At 42.6% G+C, this 14941-nt stretch overlaps 1 protein-coding gene across 1 annotated transcript in view; it reads right to left on the bottom strand.

Annotated features, from left to right (window-relative positions):
- The window catches only part of Ttc27 (tetratricopeptide repeat domain 27), a 136542-nt gene that overhangs the window by 81473 nt on the left and 40128 nt on the right, over positions 1 to 14941 (bottom strand). Inside the window, exons 10-11 of the mRNA XM_029531208.1 lie at positions 9144 to 9257; positions 1697 to 1792 (exon numbers count right to left, since the gene is read on the bottom strand). Of these exons, the coding sequence (XP_029387068.1) occupies positions 1697 to 1792; positions 9144 to 9257 (210 nt within the window). The remainder of the gene's footprint in view (positions 1 to 1696; positions 1793 to 9143; positions 9258 to 14941) is intronic.

Below are 14941 nucleotides of genomic sequence, written 5' to 3'. Positions count from 1 at the left end.
GGGGACAGGGGCCGCACACCAGCTCAGTGTGACAAGGGGACAGGGGCCGCACACCAGCTCAGTGTGACATGGGGACAGGGGCCGCACACCAGCTCAGTGTGACATGGGGACAAGGGGCCGCACACCAGCTCAGTGTGACAAGGGGACAAGGGCCACACACCAGCTCAGTGTGACTTTAGGAGCCACCCCAGTCACTCTTGCTCCCTGGGAGGAGAAAAACAGTCAGGCATATCTCAAAACATAAAGTGCCGAATAAATGCTTTGGTTTTGTTTTGGTTTTTAGTTTAGTTTTGTTTTGTTTGGGAAACAATATCATTAAAAGGTTCAAAGGTTTATTGTTTGGAATAAAGTCCTCAAAGATATTTAAATATAAAATGTCAGGGCTCAAGAGATGGTTCTGCAATTATGAATACTTCCAAGACCAGAGTTCAGTTCTCTGACTCATGTCAATGGCTCACAACCACCTGCAACTCCAGTTCCACGACACTATCTTCTGTCCACCATGGTCACCTGCACACACAGAGCATTTATGCACACACACACTCACACACACAATCACTCACAAACTTAAACTCATATTCTCATACTTATACAACCACACACATACACTCACATACTCATAATAAAAAATAAAAGTAGGGGGCTGGAGAGATGGCTCAGTGGTTAAGAGCACTGACTGCTCTTCCAGAGGTCCTGAATTCAAATCCCAGCAACCACATGGCGCCTCACAACCATCTGTAATGAGATCTGATGCCCTCTTCTGGTGTGTCTGAAAAAAGCAAGAGTGTACTCGCATACATAAAATAAATAAGTAAATATTTTAAATAAATAAATAAATAAAAGTAACTCTTTAAAACGCTAATATTAAATGTCCTTTTGAAAATAATAAAAGCAGGTAGACAAATCTCCTGAGGTCAAAGCCATTCTTTCTTTAGTTAATGTACTTTCTCTCTTTCCTTAGCTAACTCTCTTTCTCTCTCTCCTTAGCTAATATTCTCTCTCTCTCTCTCCCCTTAGCTAACACACTCTCTCACTTTAGCTACCACACTCCTAAGCTAACATTCCTCTCTCCTTAGCTAACTCTCTCTCTCTCTCCTTAGCTAACCCCCCCCCCCCGCCTTAGCTGCTAACACTCTCTCTCTCCTTCCTCCTATTCTCTCCCTCTGGATACCCACCTACACTTAAATCTATATTACAACCTTCTCGTAATAAACTCCAACTCATGAAAAGGCAAATAAAGCATCTATAATTCTCTTATCTTAGATTCTAGGATTCCATCTACTACCAACTTAAAACCATTCCAAAACATTTATAAATTTACTATCATTTTAATCAAAACAGCAATTTGAAACAATTGCAATCCCCAATTGCTTTTATTAATTTCACTGAAAATTTTTAAAATTCAAAAATACATTTGTTATCCCTTTCTGAGTCTTTTCTTTTCTTTTTTTTTTTTTTTTTTTTAAGATTTATTTATCTATTATAAGTAAGTACACTGTAGCTGTCTTCAGACACTCCAGAAGAGGGCATCAGATCTTGTTACGGATGGTTGTGAGCCACCATGTGGTTGCTGGGATTTGAACTCTGGACCTTCGGAAGAGCAGTCGGGTGCTCTTACCCACTGAGCCATCTCACCAGCCCCGTCTTTTCTTTTCTAACTTAGGTTATTTTTCCTATCAAAGACAAACAGAAGTACCTGAACAGCCCAGTGAGGGGGTACTTGACAACAATAGAAAATCTTCAGACGTTCCAGTACAGATGTGGTTTTATCTTCAAATTGGTCTGCAAGAGCCTAAGAATATATATAATAATCATTATCTGTATGCATAATTTTTAATGTAAGCAAGTTCTTATTATGAAGTTATTCAAATGTACATATAAATAACAAAGAATTCAAGTCATTTTGTCAAAGTTAGAAATGTATAAAGTTTCTTTTAAGTATTTTAAAAACTTGAAATTTAATCAATACGCCTATAAACATGCACATTTAAATACTACCATGAAAATTTTTTAACTAAAATTTCTTATAATAACTCTTTCCAGTAATTACCATTATTACTAAAAAATTTCATTTTCTTTAAGAAAATTGTCCTCTACTGCATTTATCTCCAACATAATGGCATTTTGACAATGTCACTCTCCAGCGTCAATGACAGAACAATCCAGGGTTTTTTCCCCTCAGGAATTAAGTAATGAGAAGAGGCAGGTCTATCCAATTACAAACTGGTACTTCCTCATTCTTCAGCAAGGGATGTAAGGGTGGACATCCACTCACGCAAGGCCATCTGTGCGGTGCAGTGGGCAGCTGCAAGCTGTGTAACTGAGGAATTCCTAGGAGGTCCTGAAATTCCCAACCTGGTAATGAAAATCAGCTCCCACAGATGGCTTCAAGCAGCAGATGAGATGACCAAGGTGGCTCTTTGAAAGCAGGAACCCAGGCCTAGTGCAGAGTCAAAAAAGCTGGCACCATATAGTAAGTAACCAAGTGCCTGGCCATCCAAAGCTCACACACAAAATGCTGCCTTGAATACAGACATAGTTTGAATCCTAGACACACACGTGGACAGCAGCTCCGTGTTCATTAGCTCCACAGTCATCATCAGGTTTGTACTCCACAGGCTTTTTCTAGTCTCAGTCTTAATTTTGAGGGTTGGGGACACCTCAAGACGGGGTTTCTCTATGTAACCCTTACTGTCTCCATCCTCAGAGACCCCTCTGTTTCTACCTCCTGAGTGCTGGGATTAAAGGCCTGTACCTCCTCCGCACTTGGTATCAGACTTTCAAATTGTGAATGTGAAATTACTGTGACTTTTTTTTCCCACAATGATCAAGTTATTGGTAATATGTCTTTTTTTTTTTTTTTTTTTTTTGGAGACAGGGTTTCTCTGTGTAGCCCTGGCTATTCTAGAGCTTGCTCTATAGACCAGACTGGCCTTGAAGTCATATAGATCCGCCTGCAACCTGCCTCTGCCTCTGAGTAACAGGACTAAAGGCATGTGTCACCATACTGGGCTTAACCTTTCTTAACTTTCTGACTGTAACACACAAAGCTGTTTGAAGACGGCAGAGCACCATGCGACAGTGCTGGCACACATCAGCAGATAGAAGTACTGCTGTATTATACGTGTGTCTTCTTTCAAGTTGTTTCAATTTTTGACAAAATTAAATTTAAATTTTAAAAGTAAATTTAAGAATCAATAATGAACCTCCTCAGAAGAAAGATAAGGGTAGGAATCTAAAACATCCTGACAAAATCCTGCCATGATTTGATATGAAATGTCCCCTAAGGCTGATGCATTTGAGCATTTGGTCCCCGCTGTGGTGTACAATATGGAGAGGTTGCAGAACCTTTGGGCCAAGAGTGCTAGCAGGCAGCACAACAGGAGCGACTTCTTGAAAGGTCTATCTGCCTTTAATTCTGATCTTAGGGCTCTCTGCTTCTTGGTTGGCCAATGAGAATAGCCATGCTGCCTGAAGGTCCCACCAACACAGACTGAGCTGTTCTCACTGCACCTTCCCTGCCACAATGAACTAACATCTCCGAAACCTGGAGACCAAATCAATCCCTTTAGCTGCCTTTGTCAGGTATTTTATTAGAGATGACGAGAACAGGAAGTACGGCAGAGCCGAGCACAGGCCAGTTCCTAAGTGGCACAACAACTCCGAAACTGTGGCTCTCTGCAGCGTGCTAGGGAGGACATCCACTCGTTAGTTCTGTGTCTCACAGAATGAGTTCACATATCAGAACAAATGCAGTAGTACACATCACTTCTTGGACAGCCCTAGATTCTATTCAATCAAAGTCAGTCAGAACAAATAGAGACATAACCACACTCCTCAACTATCTTGGCCAAAGCTTCCAGGCCTTGCTTCATAGAAACTTAATAGCAAAAAGGTTGCATGCCTCTACCCAGGCCTCTTCACTGAGGGGCAGAGGAGGGAGGGAAAAGAGGAGGGTGGGAGAGTAAAGAAGAGCAACTTCTGGCTGAAGACATATGGTCACAATACATAAAGATCACAGAATTCCTTCATGTCAGAAGAAAAGTTTTGTTTTTTTTTTAAACCAACATACCACTTTTTGAAAAAGAAAAAAAAATAGCTTTTACTTAATAAACCTAAAATCTAAAAGTAGCATATACAAGTTACCAAGTCCTAGTTACACCAAAATCCATGCTGTTTGATGATATGATGAGGTACCATCAACTACTCGGTAAGCAGTTCATGGTTTATTAATAATCAATGTTTTGTGCATTCAGATACTTCTGGATGGGTATCCGTGTCTGATGTACTTGATGCTCTTGGAAGCAGCAAAGACATCAAATAGAATGGAGTCAACTGTCTAGCCCTGCTTCTCAACCTTCCTGATGCCTAGACCCTTTAATGCAGCAGTTCTTCATGTTGTGGTGACCCAAGCATAAAATTATTGTTGCTATTACTTCACAACTGTAATGCTGCTGCTGTTATGAACATAATGCAAAGACCTGATATGTCACCGCTGCACAGGTTGAGAACCACTCATGTGAGCTCCCTATAAGAGCTGAACTGGCTCTACTTGTAATAAAGATTCATTTGGTACTTTTCTCCTGCACAGAATATACTTTTTGCTATCTTAAGCCAGACAACTGGCTAAGTAGCATTTAGCTACCACTAAAACTAAGAACATTAAACTAACAGACAAAAAAGGGTAGAGGCACACTGCTAGCCCCTCCACTGAGTTCCAAGTACTTTATTTGATTTGCTAATTTACTAATACATCCTAACAAATCCTGCCATTGTTTGAGGTGAAATATCCTCCAACAGCTCATGAGTTTGCACACTTAAATCTCCAGCTGGTGGTATTACACAGGGTGGGTGTGGAACCTCTGAACCAAAGGCCCTAGCTGGCAACAGTAGGTTACTAGATTTTTCAGAGCAAGTTAATTAAATTTTAGCAAGTTCTGAGATAATTCTACCATATTCAAACAAACTGGAATCCTCACAAGCTCCGTCAATAGGAAAAGCAGAGCTGACATTACCAATGACCTGAATTCTCTTCCAGGTCTACTCACAAAGAAAGGATCATTTAATCTCAGGGCATTCACCTATGAAAGGATTTTAAAAATAGTTCTTGCCCCTTCAGCAAATCTACAAGGAAGGCTTTCTCATGAAAGCTTTGGTAGCTTTATGGCTGTTTTAAATCTCTCATCATTTCTGTAGCTTTAGTTACTGTTGTGCCTTCCATGGGTCCCACTTGTGTGCCTCCTGCCTGCAGAGCTCAGGGGCATCAGATGCCATGGAAACGGGGTTGCAGATGGTTGTGAGCCACCATGTGGGTGCAAGGAATGGCAGCAGGGTTGTCTGCAAGAGCAGCAAGTGCTCCTACCCACTCAGTCCCATCTCAGGCCCCTGACAACTTTTTATTTCAAACATTTAAGATACACTGGTCGTTGGTAACAGTAACTAATCTCAAGTATCACGTATATTCACTGGGAGCAAAACCAGGTGTCCAACAGTGGGGCCTCCCCACAACCCATAGGTAACCCAGCAGATCTCAAACTTCAACCTCCTCCTGTAAGCCTTCCCAAATGCTGGGCTACAGATACACACCACTGCACCTGCTTGTTTTCAATTTGAATACTTCCTTTTAAGGGCATTTCTCCTAAACTCCTTCTAAAAGCAAAGTCGTTGTATAGATGGAGTCCAAGCCACCAACCAATAAGAACAATGCCCACATCTCCAGGAGCTGCAGTCTTGTGGGTCTGAGTGAATGAAGCTGCAGAATCAAAGGCGTGTCTCCCCTTTTGGTGCTGTTTTCAGTAAAGAATTTCCCAGAAAAGCCTACAGAAGATCAAGACTAAAACTTAGACCTAGCACAGAGAATGATTTAGCACGTAAGGCAATTCTGCACAAGGTCTGGTATGATTTAAACTTCATGTGCTTGCATCTGAGTGTATGGGCACACATCTTCAAAGGAGCAGAGCTGACCCAAAGGGCCTTCCCTGTCACTGAAAGCAATCCATTCTCACTAGAAGGATATCAAAGTGTCTGGACTTTATCAAGAGCCAATAGAGACTAGATGATAATCTAAAAGGTCTGACTGATCACATGCCAGACCACCTTTGATTTGATTTGCTGTGCAATCTTTATATATGCAGGATAGAACTTATTTTTAAAATCTGAAAGAATGTACTTAACAAAATATATCAACAGTCAGGTGAAACAGCTTTCTTTTCTTTGACAGAAGCCTGAACTGAACTGTGATTTACAAATCGAGCAATCAAGTAGACTGCCGCTTCAGACTCCCAAGGAAAATCAAAGTCTGTGGGAAGGAGAATTAGAACTAAAATCTACCAAGTTCCAACAGCATCCTTAAGGCTATGCTAAGCCAGTATTACATAATAATTACAGGATGGCACCTGTGAGAAATAGAAAGCCAGGTAAATATCCCAAGACTATGGAGCAGGCGAGTGGCTGGACAGCTTCTTCTAAGCCATGCATCATCTCGTCTTGGACAATGACCAGACTGTGAAGTGAAAAGCCACTTCTTGCTGGAGGAACCCTGAGAACTGCGTTTGCCCACTCTTCACTGCACTCAAATCCCATAACACAGAAATCAGGACTTGTTCCGCTGCTGTTGCTAACGGGAGCTGGAAGAGCTAGAGCTCCCTTCATGCTTCCACAGCAAAGGCAAACCAACAGAGGAGCCTGGGGAGGCTTGGGGGCCACACTGGTACCCACTTCCTTAGCCACACCCAGGGTCAGCACTCTTAAAACTTCTGACTTCAAGTTCCTTTGAATCTTTAAAATTCCTGAAAGACTGTAAAGGAATTTAGTTTTCATGTACTATCATCACCACATTAAGCTGGATGGAACAAGACTGAAGACCCATGCATGAGTACCTAGAAAGACAACCATCTAGTACTGGACAAAGATGCCAAAACACAAACACTGGAGAAAAGGCAGCGTCTTCAACAAATGGTGCTGGGAGAAATGGACGCCTACATGAAGAGTGAAATTAGCCTGTATCTACCACTTTGTACCAAAAATAACTCAAAATGGACCAGAGATCTAAATGCAAAACCTGAAAGTGCTAGAGGAAAACAAAGGCATACCCTACAGGATGTAGGTATAGGAAAGGATTTTCTGAATAGGACCCCATTCGCCCAGGAATTGAGGCCAACAATTAACAAATGGGACCTCATAAAACTAAAATTCTTCTGCACCAATAAGAAGCAATCAGGTGAGCAAAGAGGAAACCCACAGAGAGGGAGAAGCTCTGCCAGCCATCATTGATGGAGAATTAATGCCCAGGATATGTAAAACAAAGCACAACAAAAACAAACAAAAAACAAACCCCAAAACTGAAAAAAGCAAATGACCTATTCATAAAACAGAAAAAATTGGGATTTGAGTAAAGTTTTCAAAACAAAACAAAACAAAACAAAAATAGGTAAGAAATATTCCCCCAAAAATCTATTCTCATGAGGAAGAGAAAGCCGAAGAATGATAGCAAAGGCTATACTTCACTTTTTCAAAACAGTAGAGTCTGACTAGCGTCTTAGTCAGTGTTGTATAGCAGTGAGAACCATGACTGAGGCAGCTCCTGTAAAAGAAAAGCACTGGCTGGGAGCTGGCTTACACTTTCAGAGGCTAGCCCGTTATTATCCCTGGCAGGAAGCACAGCAGGAAGCACGGCAGCACGCATGCAGACGCTGAGGCAGCCGCTGACAGCTACTACATCTTAATCTGAAGGCAGAGAAAGAGACTCTGGGCTTGACCTGGGCTCTGAAACATCAAAGTTCACTCCCAGCGACATATTTGCTCCAATGAAGCCATACCTCTTAATCCCTCAAATCATTTCAAATAGTGCCACTCCGCAGAGACCAAGCATTCAAATATATAAGCCTGTGAGGGTCATTCTTATTCAGACTACCAGAGCTACTGACAACTGTGATTCCACTTTAATATACTCAGCTAAAAACCACAGCATTACAGTGAACAGGACTTCCACAAGCACTGTCTTGATCCTCACATACTCTCTTAACCTGAACAGGCAACAACAGTTACAGAACTCAGTCTAGAAGATTTCATGGGATGGAGTGTTTTTAATAGCTTGTCCTGAGTTTGTAATTCTCTTTGGCTGTTTACCTTCATATATGATGCTACATTTTCTTCTTGATTTTGGCATATGTCACTTAAAGGTGCTCTATGATTTAGGACCTGTCACTGGAGCCCCCAGTATAACTGCTTATAACTTACGGCCCATACAAACTGTGAGTAACCGGTCAGACCAATCTGAGCAAGCCGCCTGACTCCAGCACACTGCATTTCTTCTAACAGGAACAGGACATGACGGAGCTTCCCTTAGAGCCACTTCTGACCCCCCTCACTATCCCCCTCAACTTCAACAGTTCATCATTTAGCACTACAGTGTTGGAAGGTTACCAATTTTTACAAAAATTAAAACATTCTTTATAAAAACCATTGTTTTATATATACATCTGTTATTTTAAATCATTTCCTTCCTCTTGAGAGATGTGTCATTTCAACAAACACCGAAGCACTACACTGCGAATCAGAGGAACTGGCAAAAGTTCAGAGCATGAGCTAAGTGGCTCAACAAGAGCAGCAAATTAGACAGATCACAGCATCACCCTGTCACATGGACTGGGAGCTGGGGAATAAAAACAGTCTTCTCCTGAAGCACTGCCCTGCAGAGGCAGAAATGACAACTCTGTGTTCCTCAAGCAGACTCACACAGCTCTCTTGGTAAGGTGGCACAGACGAGACGATGAGGAAGTAAGCAGGCCCTACAGCAGAGTAACAAACAGCCCCGGCCTTTTAGCTCCACGCCCCCACTCAGAGCATGCGCTCGGTCTCTCACACCAAAGACAGGATAGCCAAAGCCCAAGCTGGGAGTGGAAGTATGAGGGTCAGGAGTTCGTTTGAGGCCAGTATGGATACATGACAAGATTCAAGATTACAGAGGTTAACTGCTAAGGTCAGAGATCTACAAGTGACAAAGCTGTGCTTTGTGGCCAAATTCTAAAACCTGGAACCTAAATAAAAGCAAAATGGGAGTGGAACACAGGCATCCTGTTCTTACAAGTGCCACCTGTAAGCATGCATTCCAGCGACAGAGGGAGGGAGTGCCACCACGTTACCTGGGTCTGCCTCATGGCCCTCTCCACTCGCCGTGTGCTTCCTCTCTCAAGTTTTGTCCGGAGGATCAAGGCTGACGTCTGAATGGCCCAGAACTTTGGTTGGGAAAGTAAACACTGATGGAAGAAAGGAGAGGGAAGAGCAAAGGGGTTGTTACTATGTGGCAGTAATTCTGGAGGGCCCTATCTAAGTGACTCCACCTTCACATGCGGACTCTCCAGTGCTGCACCCAGTTGGTTCAGAGAAGAACTGGAGTGAGGCGACTCACCTGTGCCTTGCAGCCTGCCTGGCACACTAGAGTTACACATAGAAGAGTAAAGGAACAAATGGGGCGTGGCAGAGGGTCGAGTTATACACAGGTATAATTTAACAATGGTGGTGTTCATAAAATTATAGCCCAGTCATCAGGTAATCATCAGGTAGGAATTCATGTCTGGTTCTGTAAATCTAGCCAACTACATGTACCTAGAGAGGTCACAGACCCTAGAGAACCATCTAGTGCGATTTTCCTAAACCAATATAGCTTCTAACTGCGCTCTAGCACTTATCCTTATACTCCCAGACAAGTGTAGCTCTCACGCTCACCAGACAGGCTCCACTTCTGCAGCAGAGGAGGCTAGTACAGAGACCCAGAACCAGTCAAAATGCAGAGAATAAATGATCATGGAGAAACCAGCCCCAACTGGGACAACTAAAACACTACCTAACCCTATACCTAGGGCTCAGGGAATAATGTAGGAAAGGGGACCGAAGAATCCTAAAACCCACAGAATCAGGACACCAGCTAACTGTGAGTGTCTTCTACATGTGACAGGTATATATACCCACCAAATCTCAACAATATGGTGCATTAGCAAGCCCTACATGATTAGCACATTAACCAACATGTCAATACAGATAGTGGAAGCTTAACAAGCTACCAGTCCAAATTCTGCCAACAGCTCCCTTGAGAAAGATGTCCACCACTTTGAGACCTAATTTTTCTCATCTAAATGATGATAGGAGTTGATTTGAGAATGCTTTCAGCTATTTAAAAAAGAAAAAAAGTTATTTTTATAAAATTCCATTTGTTCTGTTGTAAATGATATATCAAAAGGTTCCAAATAAATTAAGCTCCTCTGTAAAGGGACCAGTGGCAGAGTGTTGGCCTAGCATCCGTGATACTGGTGTTTGAGCTCCAGTACCACATAGACCTAGAGAAACAGCACACAACTCTGTAATTCTAGCACTTAGGAGGAAGCAGAAGGCTCAGTTCAAAGCCATTTTCAGCTACAGACCAAGTTCAAGGTCAGCCTGAGTTATATGAGACCCTTTATCTCAAAAACAAATTCTTTCCTAAACTAGCCTGAGCCCCCTACTTTTCCAGCCACAGCCTATGCACCTGTGAATAAATGGAATCAAAGACTAATGTGTCATATTCACAAGAAGGGAAAAATGGATGAAACTTAGCTGACTTTATGCTAACTCCACTTCCAAAATCCCAGTAATGTCTTGAGCACATGCTTTCCTATGCTGAACTTCAGTTCCTTGTATCTTGAAGTTAAACTCAATTACTGTAGATTCCAGATTTACTGACTATCTCACAGTTCTTTTCTGTTCAACGGAGGTGGCAGGAAATAATGAGAAACGCTTGCTCAGGCGCCCACAAGAAAAGACTCGGGCTGCACTTGAGCTCGGTGACATACACTATCATACTTGAAGCTGGAGATCAGCCCTCCTATGAAACAAATGCTCCTTACTAATATAGTCCAGTTTACATTCTTATGCTGGGAACAACTTTATTAGCCTGTTCAAGTCCCCTAAGATCTCCTATGTTTAACCTCTCTGGCTTTACTGTTTAGCCTTCTATTTTTATATAATAGATCTGTCTGTATTGATTTTTTTATGCAGCATGAACTGGGGGTTAGATCCCTGTTCTCCATATGAACATAAATTATCAGGGGCCCCTGACTGGAAAGTCTACTGTGCTGCAATGCCTGCTCTGCCATAAATCTGGTGAACCACATCCGGACAGCTCTCTTCAGAACCATCTGCCCCATTGGCAGCTTCTATCAATCTCCCTGTGTCCAAACATCTTATTTCACTGTTTCCCAGGCTTTCAAGTACATAAAAACAACCAGAGGGTGTGCTGGAACCCCCACTCCTTGGCTTCAGCCCCCGAGTTCTCCATCAGTCTGGTCCTGGGTGGAGGCAGGAAGACGTCACTTCTCGGGGCTGGCTTCGGGGCTCCAACTGCCGCTCAAGCACAACACTCTCATGAGCACTGCCCTGTGTACTGCTTTACCCAGTGTGGGTCTTCCAGCTCCCTTTCTGACTGCCTAAGAAGTTCTTCACCTTTGTCTTTCTGTATGAACTGAAAATCACCTTTCAAAAGGCCCCCTTAGGTCTACCACACACATTTAAAAGAACAAAATAGCAAAAACAGCAAAACTGAACTGCTAGAATTTTGTCGGGAACTACACTGAGCCAAAGTGCAGACTCCACAAAGAGCCAGGAGAGAAGGCTCAACAAGGAAGAGAGACCTCTTCGAGAGCCTCAGCCTGAAGTCCCCAGGACCCACAATGGAGAGAGAGAAATGTCTCCTTAAAGTTGTCCTCTGACTCCAAGCAGACACATGCGCAGGTGCATAGACACACACACACACACACACACACACACACAAACACCATATATACACACAAATGATGATGATGGTGATGATTGTGGTAGTTTGAATATGTTTGGCCCCCTAGACTCACTCATCTGTTTGAATGCTCAGTCCATGGTAAGTGGCACTATTAGGAGGTATGGCCTTGTTGAAAGAAGTGTGTCACTGAGTGTGTCTCCTATGCTCAAGTTCTGCCCAGTATCCTCCTTGCTGCCTTTGCATCAAGATGTAGAACTCTTGGCTATTCCAGCATCAAGTCTGCCTGCACACTGCCATGTGTCCCATCATGATGATAATGGACTGAACCTCTGAAACTGTAAACCAGCCCCAATTAAATGTTTTCTTTTATAAGAGTTGCTTGGGTCATAGTGTCTCTTCCCAGAAATATATCCCAAACCAAGATGACGATGGTGATGCTGATTCACTGTGTATAGGATGCACGTATACTTATTTTATTCAGCTAGCAAGTTCCTCCCACCTGCAATACTCCTCTCATGTCTCAGACAAGCAACAAGAACTTTAACACCATCGGAGAGAAGCTGGAATGCTGTTTCTATTCAAAACAAAACTCCTTGTTACTCTTCTAATGGCACATTTTAAATAATCTTCAAAGGTCACTAAGATCTTATTCAACAGACAGGCAGTGTGTCCTTTGGACACAAAGGAGCTTTCAGACAGCTGCTTTTTCCACAGGTAAATCAAAGCTCTGAGCTCTCCTTGCTGGGCCCAAGATTATTTGGCCACGTTATGCCAAAAGGAATACTGTCCACACAGGTCAGGCTGACCGTGGGAGCAAAGAACAAAGAATTGCTATGAAAAGCAGAATTATCACACCTCTTTAAATGATCTACTTAAAAGAGTATTTATTTTAAGCTAGTACCAAAAGACAGTAAGTTTAAAATTCCTAGGTTAAGCAGTAAATTATTCCCAGGGAAAGGGGAACAGCAGTCCCAAGCTCCATCTCTGCTGTGGGAACACTTCAAGTCTGTCCTGGCCCACTCCTCCTTTCAACCCGCCTGCTGCCCTCAATGAACTGCCAGTGTGGCCTAAGGCTGTCCTTGAACTTATAGTTCCCACCCTCTGCCGCCACCATATGGCACCATTAACCCCTATCTGCCCTTTAAAGCCAGTCTCAAAGCCTCCCTAGAGAAGAAAGCCTTTTTTGATGGCTCAGTTCTAAATATTTTCTCAGCAACTAGGCAATTTATCTATCCTATAAATTTGCATACTCTTCAAACTGTCCGGTATTGGCAAGCAATTTGTGAATGTATTTGATCTGGGTTAAATTAGAAATCCCATGAAGGTGAAGGTGAGCGCCATGGCTCACTCCTTTACTTCCCCCAGTGCATTTCTCCCACCATGTATACAGACTTGCAAATGGAGCGAACCTATGTTACAGAGTATCCCACGCAAACCAGTGCATCGAAGACTAGCTTTTTAGTTTGCCACATCTGTAAACTTACTATTACATGATGTATTGTAATCACAGCAAAGTCACAATTTAGGTATCTATCCTCCTGTCAATAAAAGCCTGCTTCCAGCTTCTGGCCATCACAAACATACATAACTATTAAATATCCCTGCATGTGCCCACAGCTGCAGAAGAGAGCCTCACTCAGGTACCCTAAGAACGGGCTGTCCAGCACATCTATGATGCAGTTTCCTGCTGCCACACTCAGTGATGTGACAAAGTGCAGTTAATCAGTCTTTTATTCTATTGTTTACTTTTCAAATTATTTCTGTAAGTTACAATTTCTTTCCAAAACCATAAAAGTCTAATAGGCACAGAAAATGCTTGCACCTTTTTTCCTTAACACCTTGTGCTGCTGCTGGCCTTCAGACGCTTTAGAGCTTCAGTGGGCTGCTTCCAGGGCTGTGCACGCTAGGCACAAGTGAGTGCTCGCCTTCCCTTCCACACGTTCCACTTTAATTGTGAGCTCATGGCACCCTGTAATATGGACCCGGAATGCTTTCCCCTGGAGAAGAAAGCATTTGGCAGCCACAGGCTGGGCAGCACCATGAATTTCAGGTGACTTTAGACTTGCTTGAAGGTCTTAGCAAGGTGTAAAGTTCTGAAAGTTTCATTACCCCACCCCACCCCCATGACTCCAGCCCTCACAGCTGCTAGCTGCAGGGGCTTCAGGTGCCTGTCCCTCTGACTTCAGTCCTTGAATCTAGCTCCCAGGTTCTTGTGTGTCTATGGATCTCTATGTTTAAGTCATCGAGAAGAAGATGGGGCACTTCTATCTCTCCTGAATCTGGCAGTGTCACGATAACTGTTCTGTAGCAAGCGAGTTCTCCCAGGGTACCTTACTGTCCACACTGCCAGTACTGAAGGCCTAGAATACCTGGCTTATTCCCTTCTTTTCTTAATACCGCCTTATCTCTTAGCTCCCTCTTATTTCCAATGCTACTAAAGACAACAGCACAGTATCTCCAAAAAGAAAGATGCTGCCAAAAGCACAGAGAGCCCTAGAAATGTCTGATATATCAGGGATCAGAGTTCTAGGGCAAGACACAAGCATGAAACCGGCAGGCAGGCAGACAATTCAATAGAGGCCATATGAACATGTCCCAGAGAATCTGTTCAGGCCTTCAACTCAAAAATTAATGACTAGCTACGTGCAATGTAGATTCCCCCCCCCCTTCAGATTAGTTATGCAAATAGTATAAAGGATTCATATATTTTTATAGTTCTATAAATATGTGATATATATATAACTTTTCTAAGTTCTTCTAAAATAGTTTCTACTAAAAAAAGCATTTATAGGATTTAAAATAATTAAACCATACTAATTAGCTGTTTATGTCCATTAATGTAAGAAGTTGCTTGAAAATGGTGAGTTTATTAATGTATTAAAATTCTTCTTTACTTCATGGACATCAGTTAATTTATACTATTTTAATATTCAAGACTCCTACCCACAGAACTTACTCATCTTGGCCATCTTCCTACTGGCCATTCCTGTCAGGGAAGGAAACTCAACAATTTTCAACATCAATAGCCTGTGTTAAATGCCAAGAATAAAATATACCCTAACTGCAGCTCTAAACAGCATCTCTCTCTCTCTCTCTCTCTCTCTCTCTCTCTCTCTCTCTCTCTCTCTCTGTTTTCTAAAAACAGGGTTTCTCTGTGTAGCCCTGGCTGTCCTG

The sequence above is a fragment of the Mus pahari genome, chromosome 18 (assembly GCF_900095145.1).
Source record: "Mus pahari chromosome 18, PAHARI_EIJ_v1.1, whole genome shotgun sequence".
NCBI classification, from domain to species: domain Eukaryota; kingdom Metazoa; phylum Chordata; class Mammalia; order Rodentia; family Muridae; genus Mus; species Mus pahari.
This window is presented reverse-complemented; position numbering and strand designations above follow the sequence as displayed.